Source organism: Anomaloglossus baeobatrachus, chromosome 11 (genome assembly GCF_048569485.1).
Source record: "Anomaloglossus baeobatrachus isolate aAnoBae1 chromosome 11, aAnoBae1.hap1, whole genome shotgun sequence".
Taxonomy (NCBI): Eukaryota; Metazoa; Chordata; class Amphibia; order Anura; family Aromobatidae; genus Anomaloglossus; species Anomaloglossus baeobatrachus.
Window position 1 is genome coordinate 183,107,579 of NC_134363.1, and position 21,873 is coordinate 183,129,451.

At 44.5% G+C, this 21,873-nt stretch overlaps 1 protein-coding gene across 1 annotated transcript in view; it reads right to left on the minus strand.

Moving 5' to 3' along the window:
* Positions 1-14,450: 14,450 nt before the first annotated feature.
* PEX14 (peroxisomal biogenesis factor 14) overlaps positions 14,451-21,873 on the minus strand; it is an 87,722-nt gene continuing 80,299 nt past the window's right edge. The window contains exons 7-9 of the mRNA XM_075328188.1: positions 20,139-20,236; positions 19,119-19,210; positions 14,451-17,593 (exon numbers count right to left, since the gene is read on the minus strand). Coding sequence (XP_075184303.1) covers positions 17,173-17,593; positions 19,119-19,210; positions 20,139-20,236 — 611 coding nt within the window. The 3' untranslated portion in view covers positions 14,451-17,172. The remainder of the gene's footprint in view (positions 17,594-19,118; positions 19,211-20,138; positions 20,237-21,873) is intronic.

A 21,873-nucleotide genomic window follows, 5' to 3' on the forward strand; every position in this document is an offset into this window, starting at 1 on the left:
ACCATGCTCGGGTGCTCAGTACTGGTAACTAGTGATGAGCAGGCACTACCATGCTCGGGTGCTCAGTACTCGTAACTAGTGATGAGCAGGCACTACCATGCTCGGGTGCTCAGTACTGGTAACTAGTGATGAGCAGGCACTACCATGCTCGGGTGCTCAGTACTCGTAACTAGTGATGAGCAGGCACTACCATGCTCGGGTGCTCAGTACTGGTAACTAGTGATGAGCAGGCACTACCATGCTCGGGTGCTCAGTACTCGTAACTAGTGATGAGAGCGCACTACCATGCTCAGGTGCTCTGTATTAGTGATGAGCGGGCACTACCATGCTCAGGTGCTCAGTACTCGTAACTAGTTTTGAGAGGGCACTACCATGCTTGGGTGCTCCGTACTCGTAACTAGTGATGAGTGAGCACTACCATGCTCGGGTGCTCTGTATTAGTGATGAGCGGGCGCTACCGTGCTCGGGTGCTCGGTACTCGTAACTAATGATGAGTGGGCACTACCATGCTCAGGTGCTCTGTACTTGTAACTAGTGATAAGCGGGCACTACCATGCTCAGGTGCTCAGTACTGGTAACTAATGATGAGTGGGCACTACCATGCTCAGGTGCTCAGTACTGGTAACTAGTGATGAGCGGGCACTACCATGCTCGGGTGCTCAGTACTGGTAACTAATGATGAGTGGGCACTACCATGCTCAGGTGCTCTGTACTTGTAACTAGTGATGAGCGGGCACTACCATGCTCGGGTGCTCGGTACTCGTCGTAACTAGTGATGAGCGAGCACTACCATGCTCGGGTGCTCAGTACTCGTAACTAGTGATGAGCGGGCACTACCATGCTCAGGTGCTCAGTACTGGTAACTAATGATGAGTGGGCACTACCATGCTCAGGTGCTCTGTACTTGTAACTAGTGATGAGCGGGCACTACCATGCTCGGGTGCTCGGTACTCGTCGTAACTAGTGATGAGCGGGCACTACCATGCTCGGGTGCTCAGTACTCGTAACTAGTAATGAGCGGGCACTACCATGCTCAGGTGCTCTGTACTTGTAACTAGTGATGAGCGGGCACTACCATGCTCGGGTGCTCGGTACTCGTCGTAACTAGTGATGAGCGAGCACTACCATGCTCGGGTGCTCAGTACTCGTAACTAGTGATGAGCGGGCACTACCATGCTCGGGTGCTCAGTACTCGTAACTAGTGATGAGCGGGCACTACCATGCTCAAGGGCTCAGTACTTGTAACCAGTGTCGGACTGGCTACCGGAGGAACCGCCAGTAGTACCAGGCCTGGCTGTGGTTACCTGCATTGAACTCCGGAGTGCAGCCTGGACTGAACTCAGGGTCTGTAGGACTGAACCGCGAGCGCCAACTGATTCCCCGGCGATTGTGGTTCAGTTCATGACAGCTGCGGACAGGCCGGGCTGCACCCCCAAAGCTCTCACCTGAAGCTGTGGGTCTCAGTCGGCCTCCCCCCATGGTAATAAGACTGCAGAGCAACAATGAAGGTCAGAATGAGCCCCCCACCACCAAAGAGTTGTCAATTTTTATTTTACATGCAGTAAATAACACACTCAGGGTTCTTCTGCGTCCATATTTGCTTTTCTTTTCCAGATCCGTAATTCAGCTCCTTTATATTGCATTGTGATAGTCTCAGGCCCAATGTTTAAGCTTTGTTTTATTAAAAAAAAATGTTTTGTTTTTAAGTCTTAAAGACAGACCCTACCCATATGTCGCTGAAGGGTTTGCACAGTAAAGCATTTCCTTTCCTTGGCCAGTTCAATTTCAGCCTGGAGAGATGTAAAGTTTAGCACAGAGCTGGGACCGGCTTCCCCGCAGCACCATCCCGGGTAACGCTCCAACTCAATCATTATAACTTCTGTCCACATTAATGATCACAAGTTAAATCATCTCCCAATGTTCATATTAAACGTGTCCTCTGTAATTAATGTGGGACTTCTTTACATGTGCTCGTAGACCAGGCTTTAATTCACGGCTGTTAAAGGGGAACTGGCGCACATCCTTTTTTAATAAGAGATTGCCCTTCCTGAGACTCAGATTAATATACCATTAAGTGTAATCCTACAATTTTCAGCCACGTCGGTAAAATAGGATCGAGAAGGATCACGAAGCTCATTAATGGAATAACAGGGTAATTTACGGTCATTTCTTTTATAAAAATAATCAGGGTTCTGGGTATATAAAATTGCTCCTGGATGGGACAGTACTGGCTAATGGGACAGTACTGGCTAATGGGACAGTACTGGCTAATGGGACAGTACTGGCTAATGGGACAGTACTGGCTAATGGGACAGTACTGGCTAATGGGACAGTACTGGCTAATGGGACAGTACTGGCTAATGGGACAGTACTGGCTAATGGGACAGTACTGGCTAATGGGACAGTACTGGCCTTCTAGTTTATAAACCACAGCAATAACACTGAAGGTTAAAAAAAACACAAAAAGTTAGAGGTATCAACAGAATTTGTGCCACCTGTGGCCAAGAAATATATAAAAGGTGACCAGATCAGACATCGGCAGTGGGTCCCTGACTCAAAATAAAAAAATACATATATATTTGTGATCTATAAGGCCTCAGCAGAGGACCTAGGAGCCCATCGGTATATTTGGCACCTGCACCAGGCACATATGGCACATAGAAAAGCAGCAGTATTCAAATAGCCTAAAAGATTGTGTGTAAAGGTACTGTCAGCACAAGATGATGGCTCAAACCAAGCACAGGCGCTCGGTGCACCATGAAGGCTAAACATTTAAGTGCACCTTCGCATATGCATATTTTCTATCTATCGCTGCCCCAAAAAAGTCACAGCTATCAATCATAAGGGAGGAGGGTGGAGCTAGAGGGAAAACAAGCAGGTGGGAAGGTGCACTTGAATGTTTGGCCGCACTTTAAAGGGAACCCATCAGCTCCCCCATAGGCCCTCCAACCAAGCAGGTATCAATATATCTGTATTCTGAAATTCCCTCCCTAACCAGCCCTGTATAACGCTATTCACTTATATAAATGTTTAATATGTATAAACTGTGCTGTCCCTATGCCAATTATGGCCTTGACTAGTTGGCCCTCTTTCCAGGTTATCACGCCCCTGTGGCCGTGAACATGATTTCCTTGATCCGGCGTGGATGACGTGCATGCTCATTTCGTCAGTGCGCCTTTGAAGCAAGGTGGACGCCTCCTGGCTTCATTAGGCACACTGCGCATGACCGGAAGTTCAGAAGATGTGTACTTGAGCCGTCTTCTGAACTTCCGGTCATGCGCAGTGCGACTAATGAAGCCAGGAGGCGTCCACCTTGCTTCTGAGGCGCACTGATGGGCCATAATAAGCCACACTCGTGTGAGATTTCTATTAGCTGGCGGAAACAGCAGCTCATGGAAATCATATCACATTCACTGGGGCGCGATAACACAAAGTGGGCCGACTAGTCTGGAGAAACAACACCTCTGTGACTAGTCAAGGTCCTAATTAGCATAGTGAAAGCGAGGGTTATAAGTCATTTTTTTAAACATTCATATTAGGGAATAGCGTTATATAGGGCTGATTAGGGAGGGAATTTGGGCATATAGGCATTAATGCTGCTGGGTTGAAGGGAAGAGGGGACCTGACCAGTTCTCTGTAATGCACCGAGCACCTGTGCTTGGTTTGTACGGTCACTTTTCCGATGTCCATAATGTGACGGATAATACGGTCTTTATTAGTGTAGCAAGATTGGGAGCAACCATGGTTTACGTGAACCCAGCTAGAATCTCCGATCCTTGGTCTACGTGATCACCGGAAATGAGCAATGATTGGAGCGGTGGTGGGCAACTGGTAATTGAACCAGGGAACTTCACAGCCCAGTTAGTCAGATCAGTGATTATCGTAGAGGTGGATCCCCAAGAAATCAGCAAAGTCTAACAAATGTGGATAAAATACTCTTTAAAATAAGTAATAATTGCTGTACCTTCATGTCTCCTCTTGCCTTCTGCAATAATTTACCTTAATAGCTATATGTGCTATTGCAATTGTTATTTGTCAATTTTTTCTTCCATTTTATACACAATGTCCATTGAAATCCATAGGCCCAACCGTACAAGCAGGCACCTTTCATGTCACACATAGAATATTCCAACAAATATCACAGTACTCAAATAAAAATGTAAATGTAGACAATTTTGCAGCTTTTTTGTGAAATATAGAACGTGGAGTTCCCCTTTAAGTGATATTACAGCGAGTATATCTTACACCAGTCTCCCAGTTACATTCTGTATAAAATTCTTTCCATTTTACCCTAAAAGGTAAAAAAAAGAACAAAAAAGGAAACGGCTCTGGCCACAGAATTATAAAATAAATCTGCACCTTCTGGAGAGAGCAGCACGCGCGTCTATATCCCGATACATGGAAATATGTATATTTATGGCTGACATAAACGATGCTTTGCTACAATTCCCGCTGAGAATACGCAGACGCTTAGAATTTGTAGGTGACGGTATTACATGGTAGCAGGTATTGTTAGTGGTGATATTTGCACATTTCCATCGAATGTTTGTATAAATCGCCCACTAAAAGCTTCACTTTAAGTAGTGTTTACGGAGAATTTACAAGTGGCATTTATCTTTGAATATATCGAAGATTTCCGAAAAGTTTTCTCTTAAGTGTAAACATAGATGAACCAAATCCTTAAAAGGTGTAATATCCTAATTTACACAAGTATCGATATGAACAATGATTATATTAAAGCCGCTGGATGGGAGGAATCTGTCCATAACGAGACGTTACAGCAGTGTACATGCTTAAACGGATACTCCAGACAATAGATAGGAATCACCTAACATACTAAAAAGGATATGTATAACGCCCTGTGCGCACGGTACAGTTTTTGATGCATTTTTTTGGTGCAGTTTATTGCCTAGACCTACATGTCTATCCTAATCCCAGCAAAGTCTATGACAAATCAGAAGTGCTGTGCGCACGTTGCTTCTTTTTTCCTTTCCGTTTTTGGTGCAGAAAAAAGTAGCAGCATATCAATTGTTGGTCCATTATTTTCCTGGGGGTTTTTTTTGTTTTTTTTTTGCCGTTCCAGCCATTGAAGTCAGAGGGGGGAAAAAAAAAAAGCACCAAAATGCATGCGTTTTTTGGCCACAAAGTGCATTTTTAGTTGCAGAAAAGTTCTGCAGCATGCGCGCATACACCAAGTCTTCCTTACTGCTTTATGTTTAAAGGAGCACTCCGGCCATGATGAATACTACAGGAACTAAGGGGGGGTGAGCAGGACACATGGTTTCTTTTTTTGTTAATTCTTGTGTCACGCTCTATCCCTTTTAGGTCCTGCAATAGGCATTAGATTTACATTTTGCCTGGAGCCCAAATTAAAAAAAAACAAAAAACTGTGGAAACATGGAAGCGCAATAGGGTCTTACCCGATAGAGAAATCAGATCCCGCAAGGGTTAAAATTCACAAACTGAATAGGTAAGTCACAACCCCTATGAAGCACATATAATGGTGGTAACAGCTGCAGCCCCGAGGTGTATACCATATAATACAGTAGAAGGGGAAATCAGGCTTATGCCGCGCCAATACGCCAATGCGATGTTAGTAAAATATTCATTTATTGTTGTACAGGTCGACGCGTTTCAGAGACAGCCGTCTCCAGGAGCCGTACAGGTCGACGCGTTTCAGAGACAGCCGTCTCCAGGAGCCGTACAGGTCGACGCGTTTCAGAGACAGCCGTCTCCAGGAGCCGTACAGGTCGACGCGTTTCAGTGACATCCGTCTCCAGGAGACGTACAGGTCGACGCGTTTCAGAGACAGCTGTCTCCAGGAGATGTCTGAAACACGTCGACCTGTATGTCTCCAGTAGACGGATGTCTCTGAAACGCATCGACCTGTACAACAATAAAGGAATATTTTACTAACATCGCATTGGAGTATTAGCGCGGCATAAGTCTGATTTCCCCTTCTACTGTATTATTTTGCCTGGAGCATGATTTTCAGTGTCCAATGTTGACCTGATGAACTAGCTGGAAAGCTCCGAGACCCCTCTTTACTTCCCTGTGACAGACGACCATCACCTCTCCTGGAAAAAAAGGAGGTTTGATGTCCATGGGATGTGTCTATGGTTATTGCAGCTTTGGTCCATGTGTTTCAGATCTATCAATTCTTTAAAATGTTTGTATTCCTTAGGCTATGTGCGCACGCTGCGTTTTTGGCCGCTAAAAATGCACAAAAACGCACCTGCGTCGAAAAAACGCATCAAAAAACGCATGCGTTTTTACCGCGATTTGGTGCGTTTTTGGCTGCGTTTTGCTGCGTTTTTTATCTCTGTGTTTTGCTGCGTTTTTCCAATGCATTGCATGGGCGGAAAACGCAGAAAACCGCATGAAAGAATTGACATGTCCATTTTTTTTTTTCAAGCTCAAAAATGCAGCTTATAAAAACAGTTGTGTGCGGACAGCAAAAACGAAAACTCAGACTTTGCTGGGCAAGCAAAGTCATGCAGTTTTGAGGCCAAAAACGCACCCGAAAAACGCGCAAAAACGCCGCGAAAAACGCACTGTGCGCACATAGCCTTAAAGGGAATCAGTCAGCAGGTTTTTGCTCTCCCATCTGTAGAGCCAGACCCCGATTCAAGCGACGTGTCACTTACTGAGCTGTTTGTTGTCGTTTTGATAAAATCAATGTTTTCTCTACTGCAGATTTAGCAGTTAGTTTGCAGTCACACTTGCGAGTGACTCGCGCAAGTCTCACATTGCATCACCCGGCACGGCCTGACGTTCTCCGGCCACGAGAGTCTCAGCGGCATAGAAATAAATGCTGCCGACCCACTTCTGTCAGGAGAGTAAGCGGCCGTGCTGGGTGATGCGATGTGAGACTCACGTGAGTCACTCGCAAGTGTGACTCCATTCTTATACAGAGCTCATGAATATGCTGGACTACCTGCAGCATGCCAAGTAGTCCTGTAATGATAATCTACTGCTGATTAAACAGTGATTTTATAAAAATTACACTAAGCAGCCCAGTAAGTGACACATCGCTGGATCAGAATCTCTACTCCTACATCTACATTATCCTGCTCTCAGATTATGTGGGAAAAACCTGGTGACAGATTCCCTTTAATAATTGCATTCCCCATGAGAGAGTCTGGAGAATCTTTTCTCATAACTGTATTGTGCCCGCTCCTCTTATTGCTATAACTGTATGAATAAATTGTCAATGGGTCTTTTCCATAGTCAAAAGGGACTTCACATTGTCAGTCAGTCTATGCAGTGATGCATCCCTACCCAGTAACACACACACACACACACACACACACACACACGAGAAAAGATGGTGCAGGACTAATATTTCATGGGGAATTCAAGTATTTAGTGAATCAGACAGTTTTCTTTTCAATGAGTGACAAACCTTTCCCAAAGGCCATAGAAAATGTATAAAAACAAAAAAAAAAAAAGTATATGCTTATTTCTCAAACTGGCCCAGTTCCTCCAGTACCCCCTCCAGTCATGTGATATTGGGCACAATGGTCAGTAAGAATCAGCTGATCGCCTACAACTTTTCAGTATTACACCAGAGCAAAAAAATCTGCAGCCGGTCTAATGATGTGTTTTTTATTTTCTGCAGTTGTCCGGTAGTTTACAACCCCTTTATGGCCAGAATCACACTTGCTAGTGCATCGCGTGTAACTCACGTGAGTCTCTCATGGTAGAACCCGGCTTGGCCGCACACTATGCATACAGGAGTGTCTGAGCTGCATAGAGATACATGCAACCGACCCGCTCCTGTCGGGAGTGTGCGGCCAAGCCGGGTTCTACCATGAGATACACGCGAGGCAGTAGCAAGTGTGATTCTAGCCTATAAGTGAAAGATGCTGTACGCCCAAATGACAGAGCACTAAACAGCATCTGAGGTAGCTAAAAAGGGGTAAAACCGGACCGGCCAAGAGCATACTGGATGGTTCACCCATTTTCAGAGTGCTAGGCAGCTGCTTAGAAGAACTCATGGCTGCTGTTTTTTTTGGCACAAAGCTACAGGAAGCTGGGTTTAGCTATGAAATTTGCATTACCTGGCCTTTCCTAACGATGATAGTGAACAAGCCATAACCCTAACAGGCTAATTAAGGTCTGAAGCCTCGGTCAAAATTACACACACAAATCTCCCAGGGTGTCCAAACTTTTGAATCGGTCCAGTTTCCTTTTTTATTAATTTAGAAATGTAAAAGATGAAAATATATTTATATTTTTTTGCCTAAAATACAAAAGGTTGTGTGTCATCTGTAACTTTATGCCCTTTAGAGATCATCTCATCTTGAACTTGCTTAACTTTTCACAATAACAGTAATTTTGACCAGGGGTGCCCAAACTTTTACATATCACTAACACTAATATATATATAATAATTTTATACCCAAAAATTCATATTAATCTAGGAGGGTAAAAAAAAAATCCTTGCAAATTTCTCTGTAAATGAAATGGTTTTGCAGACGTGGCAATGTGTTTTCTGTTTCTTTTAATTTGATAATTAGTTACAGAATATTATTAACAGCAAGTTTCTATTAGTGCGTTGTAAAGCGCACCACATGCGGCAAGTGGCGGGCGAAGAACACAAGGAGCAGAAGCTCCGAGGAGCCAATAGGAGAATCTGCAGCCTGTAATGAATAAACAAGCCGGAGGAGACAGTTCGGAGCTTCTGCTCTGCGCTCGTCCTCTGCAAATATTTTACCTTATTAGGAGGAAATATATTATATTTTTACAGAAAGGCATCTCTTTAAACATCAGGTTTTTCCCCTCTTGGTCTGGTCGGCTCATCAGGTTAAAATCAATATAGTTCTGTGTTGATTCTTGGTGTCAGGGAGTTTAGCGAGGACATAGGACTTGTGCGGTTACACTAGTGCTCCAGGAAAACCTTAAGCTCACTTACCTTTTGGTGCAGCAGATTGTAAGGCTGTGTGCACACAGTGCATTTTTGGATGCAGATTTGGTGCAGATGAATGCCCAAATCTGCATGTCCATCCTTATGCCAGCAAAGTCAATGAGAATTCTCAAGTGCTGTGCGCACGTTGCTTTTTTTTCTTGCAGTTTTGGGTGCAGAAAAAAAATCTGCAGCATGTCAATTATTGTTGCATTTTTTTGTCCCTATCTTTTTTAGCCCTTTCAAGCGTTAGCAAAGAAAAAAAAAAAAAAATTCACAGAAAACTTTTTTTGGTGTGTTTTTCTACCACTAGGTGCATTTTTTGGTGCAGAAAATTTCTGCACCTAATCTTCACCGTGTGCACATACCTTGAACCTTAGGCTATGTGCCCACACTGCGGAAAATGCGCGGATTTTGCCGCGGATTTCTCGCGGAAAAGCCGCGGATTTTCCAGAAATCTGCAGCACAGCTACTCCCCAGCCATTTCTATGGCATTTGGGAAATGCTGTGCCCACGCTGCGGATTTTTCCGCAGCAGAAATAGTGCGGATTTTCGTGCGGAAAAATCTGCAGCATGTCAATTATTGTTGCGGATTTTCGTGCGGAATTTGCCTGTTCAATTGAATTTAAAAAAAAAAAACACGCAAAATCCGCAACAAAATCCGCGTCAAATCCGCATCAAATCTGCGTCAAATCCGCACCTATGAAAAGGTGCAGATTCCGGAGGAAAGCTGCAGATTTTGATGCAGAAAAATCCGCAGATACAGAGTCCCGTGGGCACATAGCCTTAGGCTTAAATACATAAAACGTAATTATTACCTACCAAACAAATAAAAAAAAAAGTGTACTCTCTAAATTTTGTACCCTGGTGGTTTGTGCAAATTCTATAATTTTGTAAAGCGTTAAGAGACCATTGATATACAGGTCTTCTGCATAGACCCATGTTGGTGATTAACTTTTGGCTGACAGCATGCCCCATTAGAGACAACTTGGGGCATACAGTTTTATTATAAAGTTTAAAGCTATAAACTGTATGCAATAAGCTCCCTCTGGTGGTGACCTCAGGAAGTGAAAAAAAAAAATCTAACATTTTACAGTCTGTAATTAGGAAACTGAGCTCCAGATTCTAAAAATATACAAATTAGCTCCGAATTTTGGACCTACTGAACCCTTAAAAAAAAAAAAAAAAAGTGAATAGGATAGACAGATGTATTTTAAAGAGGTTGCCCATTGAAGTGAATGGGAGCTGAACTGCAGTATCCAAAAATGGTCACTAGACCGTATACTCTGTATACTGTGAACTTTAGCCATCCATAAGACCCGAGCTGGCGTGGGATGTGTGGGACCCTTACCTCTCCCTTGAGCAGCAATCCCGGGCGGCACGGTGGCTCAATGGTTAGCACTGCAGTCTTGTGGTGGGTTCATGGTTAGCACGGCAGTCTTGTGCTGGCTCAGTGGTTAGCACGGCAGTCTTGTGCTGGCTCAGTGGTTAGCACAGCAGTCTTGTGCTGGCTCAGTGGTTAGCACGGCAGTCTTGTGCTGGCTCAGTGGTTAGCACGGCAGTCTTGTGCTGGCTCAGTGGTTAGCACGGCAGTCTTGTGCTGGCTCAGTGGTTAGCACGGCAGTCTTGTGCTGGCTCAGTGGTTAGCACGGCAGTCTTGTGCTGGCTCAGTGGTTAGCACGGCAGTCTTGCAGCACTGGGGTCCTGGGTTCAAATCCCACCAAGGACACCATCTGCAAGGAGTTTGTATGTTCTCTCCGTGTTTGCTTGGGCTTCCTCCGGGTTCTCCGGTTTCCTCCCACACTCCAAAGACATACAGCTAGGGACTCTAGATTGTGAGCCCCAATGGGGACAGTGTTGCCAATGTATGTAAAGTGCTGTGGAATTAATAGCGCTATTTAAATGAGTAAACATATTATTATTATTAATAATTTATTTGCAAAGCCATGGATGAAGAATTCATGAATAGATTATTATATTAATATTATTATTAAAAAAAATAATCTGAGAATGGGAAGTAATTTATATGATATAGTTATGATTTTTAATGCAAGCATATTTGTAGCTGCCCATGTACAATGATTGAGGCTTGGCAATTACATTTACCACCGGCCGTTCTAGCATGCTGGGAGTTGTAGTTGTGCAGCAGCTTAAGAGCAACAGGTTAGAGATCACGGCTGGAGCAGAATAAAAAGGAATATATGCAGCTCAAATAATAAAACGTCCTTGAGAATTTACATACATATTGTATTAAAAGATCAAACAAAAAAAAAAAAATTATGAAAAAAAAATAAAAATGGAAGACTCGGTGGTTATAAATCGGAGATGTACGTTGTATATCTGCTGGTATTCTGCACTCAGAAGGCGTTTCGCCTTATATTGGACATTTGTAGAGAGATGTGTCGTGAGTCACAGCGAGAACATTCCTGCGATCTATCTGCCTTATAAGTCCACTCCACACAGAACTGACAGGTTTTAATAACAACAGTTTTTATCTATTCATTTTTATTTTTAAATTAGAGCTTTTTTGGCTTTCTCGAGGGATCTCGTCCTTGAAGAGAAGGATTTATACCTCCGGTCTTTGGCTTTCCGCTCTATCTCGGAGCACAGTTCTCACACAAGACGGGCTATTTATGGGCAAAGGGAAAAAATAATCACCTAATTCTGCTTTCTATGTGTAATTATATTGAAAGACTTAATGGATTTATTTTTTTTTTTTGTAGGGGGGGGGAGAAAAAAAAAAAAAGTGCAAAATGTTCATAAAAGGAAAATAAATCCAGATTATTGGTTTCTCTCCGAGTCACATGGAGGGAGGTGAATGCATCGGCCCTATAGGTAACGGCAACATTGTATCAAGTAGTATCACTGCATTGAACTAATTGAGAGAGCAAATGGGGCTATTGTTTGGGGGTCTCCACCCCCCCGGACATTCCTAATAAATAGAAATAGTATTGAGAGTTTTATAACTTTTTCTAGTATTTATTACCAAGGGTCAGCGCTTCCCCGTCCTGTCTGCACTGCTGTCTGGAAGACATTGGGTGGTCAAGCACGCAGGTTTCTTGCCATGGGGAGAGGGGAGATAAGCAGCTGCCAGGCAATCTGCTGCACTTATCTCTGTCCAACAAAGGGGTCTGTTTATGTTCCCCTTCAGCCGCAGACATGGGTCGGGCTGTCCTCATACAGATTGTCATCCGATCCGGTTGATATTTATATATATTTTAATACTTTTTAAGCCTCTTTACAGTTCTGCAAATCTAGATCTGCCATTTATTGGTGCAAATTACAGTTTGGACATGTTTGACAGCCACGAGATGTGGAAGGGTCTAACCTTACTAAAAAGTTGCACCCCATCTTCATTGTTGCATACTCAAATATTCATGCATCCTAAGGGTACTTTCACACATCCGGATTTTTGCTCTGCGGCACAATACGGCGTTCTGCAGAAAAACCGCAACCGGCTTTTGTAACGCCGATTGCGGGTTTTTTTGCATTGACTTACATTAGTGCCGCATTGTGCCGTAGGGGCTTGCGTTCGGTCCGGTTTTTGCCGCATGCGGCAGATTTAGCCGATGCGGCGGCCGGATCGAACGTACCCTGCAACGTTTTTTGCTCCGGCAAAAAACACCGCATCGCGCCGCATCCGGCCGCTGCGGCGCATTTTTCAATGCATCCTTATGGAGGCCGGATGCGGCGCGATGCGGAAAAAACCGCATCCGGTCGCCGCATGCGGTATTTTCCACTGCGCATGCTCAGTAGCATGCCGCAACCGGAAAAAACCGGACCGGCCGCATGTAAAAACTTATGCAAAGGATGCGGTGTTTTCACCGCATCCGTTGCATAGTTTTCACAGCCGGATTGAGCCGCAGGGCTCAAACCGGATGTGTGAAAGTAGCCTAAGACACTTAATACATCTCCTCCAAAATTACAGCCCCTTAAAGATTAGAAAAAAAAACACATTTTCTTCCATAGTCACACTTGTCTTTTGCAGTCGAATTAAGAATATGGGACACAATGCCGACAGGCCATAGTATCCGGTGCCAAACTCATTATCCTCATATATGCCTATGACACTGCAGAGTTTGGGTTAGGAGACCTGCGGCCTTTACTGGGATAGTGATGCACAGACGTCTGAAATCGGCCAAGGGCAAATTTTCAATGTTTCACATTGTTTCGGTCAGGACATGTGCACATACTGCGTTTTGTTATGCACGTTTCGGTGCAGTTTTGTCACAAAACAGCATGCCAGCAAAGTCTATGAGAATTCTGGAGTGTTTTTTTTTTTTTACTGCATTTTTGGTGAACAAGACTTGTGCAAGTCCACAATTCTCTTCCCGAGAGTTTTGTCAGACCACAGGACATATCTCAAAAAATTAAGATCTTTGTTGTTGTGTGCATTTGCAAACATTAATCTGGCTTTTTTATGTTTATTTGGAAAAATGGCTTCTTCCTGGCAGTGGCTTTTCAGCCCATGTTGACACAGTACTCATTTCACTGTGGATAATGACACAATCTTACCAGCTTCCACCAGCATCTTCACAAGGTCTTTTGCTTTTGTTCTTGGGTTGATATGCACATGTCTGACCAAAGCACATTCATCTCTGGTACATAGAACCAGTCTCCTTCTGAGCAGTATAATGCCTGCAGAATCCCATCTTGTTTGTACTAGCATATAATTGTTTGTACAGATGAACGAGGCACCTTCAAGTATCTGGAAATTTCACCCAAGGATGAACCAGACTTGTGCAAGTCCACAATTCTATTCCTGAGATCTTGACTTTCCCATGATGCTACACAAAGAAGCTGTGTGTTTCAGGTGTGCATTATAATACATCCACAGGTGTGTCTCTAACTCAGATGTTGCCAATAAACCTATCAGAAGCTTCCAAAGATATGACATCATCATATGGGCTGTCCCCTATTGTTTAAAGGCATAGTACTCTTAGTGTATGGAAACCTATGACATTCTCGCTCTCTCATTATTCCAGCATTTGGTAAATATAAATAATTTTGGTTCCTATTTGACCTAAAACGGGAAAGGTTTATTCTGATTTCATGTCAGAAAGTGAGAAAAACCTGCAGATGTGTCTTTATAGAGAGCAAAGGGGAAAACCTGCAGATGTGTCTTTATAGAGCACAGGGGGAAAAACCTGCAGAATATACAAGCTAGGATAACATAATAAATTTGTAACTATATGAAGCCATATGACAGCAATATATTTTAGCGCAGCTCCGGATTTATTATAGACTAATCAAAAATCAGTAGAAGTTGAGTTTAGGGAGTCGCCATATTGTGTAGATTTAGGGCGCAGCCTCCGGTCCGGAGAGGACGGTGCGGTGCAGGGGCACATACCTGGGCACAGATTTGCTCCTTGTTGCGAGTCACCTTTTTCATGATAACGTCTCGCTGATGGTGGAGGAAGGGCGCGCTGGATATTAAGCAAGAACCTATTATTACTTCTAACACAAAAAAACAACAAAATATCCTGAAGACAACCCCGTCGCATAAATTACACCCAAGGAATAAAACAGGCGAAGGCCAAGATTAAATAGTCTAACTCATCTTTATTACAATTATGTACAATTATATTTTTACTGGAAATCTATACATTAGCACACTAATGAGCACAGTTGGCTGATGAAATTAAGGATGTGCGGCGTTTCATTCATGCAATGGATAAAGATTTTCTTATTTTTTTTTCCTGTTCCAGACATAATAAAATTGAGTAGCTCAACCCCATATGGCCTGTTCTGTCTATTTCCAAGGAATATACATCAAAGCACAAATAGGGGAAGCAAAAGAAACTATATCCACGGAAATATAAGAGATACGTTTGTGCTATATTCCGTTATCGCTATTGTTCACACTCTGCGTTTGATTATTTTTGACTTGGGGATGAGAAAGTATTTTCCAGAACATGGAAATTAAATTACAGAATAGGAAAAGCTATTCACAATCCAACAGCTCAGTGGCTTCTATGGTCGGTGATCTAGAACGGCAAGCTAGAAAAAAAGGCAAATCTGTGAGAGGGGATGGTAAAGAAAAATAAATTATAAAAAGAGGGGAACGTAAGAGGGAGAGGAATGACCATGGAAGACCATGAGGGGGGGGTGGACAGGGGGGGGTTGGGGGACGGGTGGAAAGGGGGAAAAAAAAACCCCATCACACTAGATGAAAGGACTAACGAGAAGATCAGATGGGGGCTAAAGAGAACAAATGAAGGGGGCCAACAAGAAGACTTGAAGTGGGGGGGGCAATAGGAACAGATAGGGGCTAACAAGAAGAATGAATGGGGGGCTAATGAGAAGAACAGAAATGGGGGCTAACAAGAATGGATGAGGGTACGGGACGAACGAGAAGTACGGGTGGGGAGGGGACTAACGAGAAGAACGGATGTGCAGGGGGGAGACTAACGAAAAGGATGGATGTGGGTGGGTTGGACTAACGAGAAGGAGGGACAGGGAAGGGACTAACGAGAAGGAGGGACAGGGAGGGGACTAACGAGAAGGAGGGACAGGGAGGGGACTAACGAGAAGGAGGGACAGGGAGGGGACTAACGAGAAGGAGGGACAGGGAGGGGACTAACGAGAAGGAGGGACGGGGAGGGGACTAACGAGAAGGAGGGACGGGGAGGGGACTAACGAGAAGGAGGGACGGGGAGAGAACTAACGAAAAGGAGGGACGGGGAGGGACTAACGAGAAGGAGGGACGGGGAGGGACTAACGAGAAGGAGGGACGGGGAGGGACTAACGAGAAGGATGGACGGGGAGGGACTAACGAGAAGGATGGACGGGGAGGGACTAACGAGAAGGATGGATGGGGGGGAACGAGAAGGATGGATGGGGGGACTAACTAGAAGGATGGATGGGGGGACTAATGAGAAGAATGCAAGGAAGGTAAAGGATTTGACAAAGAAAAGAAAAAAAAGGGAACAGGAGGTAAAGGACAAAATTGAGTGAAAAGGTAAGGCAAACGAGATCGAGAGATGGGGAAAAGAATGGATGTGAAGATAAAAAGAATGGAAGGTAAAAAAACATTGAAAAGTAAGGAGAAATATGGATTTGAAGCTAAACAAAAACAGTAGTTGAGAATGAATGGATAGAAAAGTTGGATGGGAGGGAGAAGAGGAATAGGAAGGAAAATAAAGGTTTGAGCGGAAAAAAAAAAAACAAAAAAAACAAAAAAAAAGGAAAAATGGTCACAGCAGCTAGTTGGATACACAATTACAAGGAGGAAAGTGTGGAGAACAATTGTGAGATACAAGGAAGTTTTAGGTGCATTAGGATACCCGGAAGGATCACCTGCCGAATAAAGGATAACGTTGAAATAGGATAAACCGTCTCCATGGGACGAGGAGCCCGGGGAGCGCTGGAACCACCGGAGGAGATGATGGAAGAAGTGTGGATGATATATGGAGGATGGGAGAATCACTCTCAATGACTGTTCAGCGGCAATTCAGGAGAATATCTAAGTACAAGTATTTAAGGCCGGGGAATGTCTGGCAGTGAGGAGTGAGGTGCCTGGCATGCCTCCAGCCGGCCCGTACAACTGATTTACAACCAATACTGAGCAATAACGTGTGAATACGACGCTAAGACGTGAATGATTAAGGTAACAAAATGACTGAAGATTACAGCCATGGTCAGAGTGAGAAGATATAAAGCGAGTAATAATATGACATTAGATGGTACAGTATGCTTTTCTGTATTTCTCCATTTGCCAATGTGACTAGAAACGTCACCACGTGTAGCACCCACACGAGCAGTGTCCGTGTCACACGCATGCACGCACGCCATTAGTGAGCCGAACGGTGATTAGGGGTTGTGTGCAATTCAAGAGGCGATTTGACATTAATTCAAGGGAACATTTCTTTGTTTCATCTCTATTTTTGGAGGAGGGGGGATGTATTTCTCATAAACTGAGGATATCGGTCGCATCCTGCCCTTCATTGTCATGTTTCCTTGCATGCCAGCGGATCGCTGACAAGTGCACCGGGCCGGCGAGGGCTGGGAAAGTGAGCTGAACTTTGGCGATTCCTTTACACATAAACAGAAATGACTGTGCAGACACAAGTATCGTTGTAGCTGGATGGAGGACACATCGCAGGGCACTAGTAAACCTGGTCTGCAACATCCTTTTTCGTATATAGAATTGTACCACAGAAGATCACAGTTTTCTGGTGACGGGTGCAGGGGACGTCGGAAGGGTTGAGAGGGGGACAGCTAGGAGAAATACTTGGGGCCTCCATCATTTACCATCAGTCCATTTAGTTGCTGGCTCCCTCAGGTCGACGCAACTTATCCACCGGCTCATTGATTTGTCCATCTCCACCTCTTCGGTCTTCAGTCTGGACCCCGATGCAGTCTTCTTCATCCGCTTGTCCTACGTCCTCCTCCTCATCTTCCTCCCCTTCCTCTTCGCCCTGAACTTCCATGCGCACCTGGCTCTGCACATCGATCTCCGGGTCTTCTTCTCGAGTGGTAGGCAAGTGGTGAGAGGTGACCTTCGAGCCTTCGGGGCTGTGGTTCTCCTTCACCGGAGAAGAAGATCCAGACTCGTTACTTACGGGGGATATGTCGCTGCTGCTGTTGTGGTTCAGCGTTGCCTGATTCGGTAAAGAAGGAGGTTTCACTGGGATTTGCCAAGCAGGAATTTTTGGTGCAGATGGAGATGGAGGGAACTGCCGCCTAGTAATGGAAAAAAGAAAACACACAAGTCACATGTAATAAACCGCAGCTCATAACGTCCTGTGTGAGGCCCCTTTCACATTGCGTTTTTCTCTACGTCCACAGGTCCCGTCGGAGCATCCGTCCGAACCGCCCCTCCCCCACTCTGCAAAGCGTGTTCCGGACGCATGCGCCCAACAGGGCCATTCACTGCTATGGAGCGCACTGCGTTAGCGTGTGCTCTGTTTTGTGCCATTTTTTGCACATATACGTTTCTGCAGACGGACACCCGAACGTAGGTGGACTATGTTCGGGTGTCCGTCTGCAGAAACGTATATGTGCAAAAACTGGCACAAAACAGAGCACACGCTAACGCAGTGCGCTCCATAGCAGTGAATGGCCCTGTCGGGCGCATGCGTCCGAAACATGCTTTGCAGAGTGGGGGAGGGGCGGTTCGGACGGATGCTCCGACAGGACCTGTGAGCGGAAGGTAAAACGCAATGTGAAAGGAGCCTTACAAGGGCGGGACACTTTCTAGCTATTTTTACAAAATGTACAGAAAATATATCTTTTTAAAGGGAACCAACCAGCAGGATTTTCATATATAAAGTAAAGCCAGTTCCATACTGGTGCTAGGATGCTGAATGTAAGCATAGCTTTTGTTCTGAGATTGGAGGTTTTATTTCAGAAATATGTGCAAGTAAAGTTCCAGCAATGCCCTGCTATCTGATTGACAGGTACAACAGGAAGGGAATATGTGGGTTGGTTCTTGCCATCTATTTATGCCCTTGTCGGCCTGTCTTGCCATAGAATGTTAAATCCAGCGCATGAAGACAGACAGGGGCGGGAATAGATAGCAAGACCTGACCCACCTATTCCCTTCCTGTTGCACCTGTCAATCAAATAGTGCTGCATTGCTGGAACTTTACTTGCACATATTTCTGAAATTAAAAGGAGGCACATAAGACGGCGCCGGTATTACACACGACACATGGCAGGAGGGATTCTCCACTACGGATTTTGCATTGAGTTGAGATTTAATGCCTAATACATCACCATTGTTGCCAGAGTCATCGCACATGGCGACTGCGCCAAAGTTAGGATATTAGACTTTGAGGATCAGAAAAGTCTATTAGTGGACAAAATATATCAATTTTCATTGAGGTGGGTCATACAATAGTATCAGTAGAACTTGTGTGCCTGCTGTCACCACATTGGTATCTTTTACACCATATGGCACTGTTATGGTAGTAGATTGGTGGCTTAGTCTTTGCCCGTGTCCTGCCTACAATGCAATAAGACATAAAAAGCAATGTAGCCAGGACTATCCTGCCCCAAACATATATCTCTACACGGAGATGTGATGCAATGATTTGGCTTCAATTACATCCCATGTCTCCATCTAAGCTCGGACCATCTCCAGGATACAGGAGACGTCATTCATAGACAGAGGTAGTTTACACAAGCCCCCTTTCCTGCAATACCAGCACATGCCCCCTTATATTACCCCATATGTACCCACGGAGGGATCCGTGATCCCCGGTACCTGTTCAGAAGAAGCCCCTTCAAGGAGTAAATTTCGGACTTTATTTCCTGGAGGCTCTGAGATTCCAGGATTGTATTAGCGGAGCTGGAGAACTAAAAAAGAAAAAAAAAAAGGAGGCAGAAATAAAAAGATATAGAAGAAATGACAATAACCCCAACATTGAAAGATAGCAGATTACACAAATAAAAAGGTGCAGCAAAACGTAGGGCCGGTGCAGACCTGGGAAGGAGAAAATGAAGCCTCAGACCCGCCGTCTGACTAATTACCTCCCCTGACAGCTAAGGGTCCATTAACTCTGGGTGCAGACGGCTATAAAGGGACCGGAGAAAACAGTAAACGTTCGCAGCCGTTCTGTGTTATCATTGGCATAAGTAATGGAGCAGCACAGGATTCCGGATTAGCGGACGAGGCCGGATCAGCCATACTTCCATGCATCCTAGATTTAGGAGGACTTTTTGCTTTAAAAAGACACAAAAATGGAGGCAGAAGCTGCAACCAAAGTCATCAATGTCCACGTCTTAGGTCACCACGTACATACAAGTCATAACCCGATGCCTCGGCGCTGCAATAAAATGTTCTCCTCTTTCCTTATACCATGGGTCCCCAACTCCAGTCCTCAAGGGCCGCCAACAGTGCATGTTTTCAGGATTTCCTTAGTATTGCACATGTGATAATTTAATCACCTGCACAGTTGATGATTCCAACACCCATGCAATGCTAAGGAAATCCTGAAAACATGCACTGTTGGCGGCCCTCGAGGACTGGAGTTGGGGAACCCTGCCTTATACATTTCGAAGGCCTGAGTTACAGGCGGAGAACGTCTACAGTGATGGAGTAATACAAACACTTTTGAATTTGCTACTAATGCTCAGCAGCAGGGAGTCCTCGCCATAAGAGCTTACAATCCATCATCAGCACATCATACTTTGGCATAATTGAGGAGAGCAAGAAATGGGCTCTTAAAGTGTTTGCAGAGCACAGGAGCGGGTGCATGGAGTGTGGAGGGGTCGGGTCTCTCACCTTGGAGGCGGCCAGCTCCTGGGTCAGCTCCTGGATCTTCTGCTGATGCTGGAGGAGCAGTTCTTGCACGGCAGCCAACGTGGTCTGCAACTGGGTCACTAAGACGATGGACAAGACACAGCGACAGGAGGTTCACAGTCTTTGGGTAGACATTATGCATAGCAGCTAAACGCCATCAGCAGCAATTTATATATACGGCACAAGCAAAATACGATGCAGTCAAATACCAATGCAACTGTTACATGTCTGCACCCAGCTTGCCCTGCCCTGCCATTACTGTGGCCTGGCTGATTTCCCACAGGGCTCCCCCATCAATAATAGGTGTGAACACGCAAGGATGGTGACCACCTACTAACTTATAAACCCTGGGATTATCCAGACTAAGACCAGGGTCCCCTCTTTTATATTTACACCCCTGTCTTGCAGTCTCTGTAGGTTTTCCCTCAATCCTGTAGGAAATTAGTAATTTGTATAACGAGTCTTAGGGATTCACAAAAGAAAAACATAACCCCCTTTTTAGGCATAGGCACAAAGGTCCAGTGTTGTTGCATTGGCTGTTACAGCAGATCCCTTCTTTTCATGGGTAAATGTTGCAAGGGAGCCGTGACTTGAAACAAGTGGGAAGAAGGTGGACCCAGGGAATTACAGGCCTGTGAGCCTGACTTCCATACCAGGAAAGATCTTTGAACAAATTATTAAACAACATTTATGCAAGTACCTGGATGAGAATGAAGTGATTAACCAGAGCCAGCATGGGTTTGTAACAAATAAGTCATGTCAGACTAACTTAATTTCCTTCTATGACAAAATCACTGACTGGGTGGATCAGGGAAATGCAGTAGATATAGTATATCTTGACTTCAGTAAAGCATTTGACAAAGTATCTCATACAATCCTTATTGAAAAAATAACCAAGTGTGGAATGGACAAGGCAACTGTTAGATGAATTCGTAACTGGCTTAGTGATCGGAGTCAAAGAGTGGTCATAAATGGCTGCACATCCAGTTGGAAGACTGTCTCAAGTGGGGTACCACAGGGCTCTGTCCCGGGCCCCGTGTTGTTCAAAATCTTTATCAATGATTTAGATGAAGGTATTAAGGGTAAACTGATTAAATTTTCTTATGACACAAAGCTAGGAGGAAAAGCTAATGCTAAAGAGGGAGAAAAGATTCAACAAGATCTAAACAAGCTGGAACAGTGGGCTACAACTAATCGAATGGTTTTTAACAGGAAGAAATGCAAAAGTCATACATCTTGGCAAGAATAATGAAAAGAGCATATACAGCATGGGAGGAATAGAGCTATCCAAAAGCATGTGTGAAAGACTTGGGTATACTAATAGATCACAGACTGAACATGAGTCAACAGTGTTACGCAGCAGCAAAAAAAAGCAAACACCATTCTAGGATGTATTAACAGAAGCAATCTAGATCACGTGAAGTCATTATCCCCCTTTACTCCTCTTTGGTCAGACCTCATCTGGAATATTGTGTCCACTTCTGGGCACTACATTTTAAAAAAGACATCAACAAACTGGAGCAAGTTCAGAGAAGAGTGACCAGAATGGTGACCGGTCTGCAAACCATGTCCTATGAGGAACGGTTACAGGATTTAGGCTTGTTTAGCTTGCAAAAGAGAAGACTGAGAGGAGACTTAATAGCGGTCTACAAATATCTTACAGGCAGTCACACTGTAGAGGGATCAGTTTTATTCTCATTTTCACAAGGAAAGACTA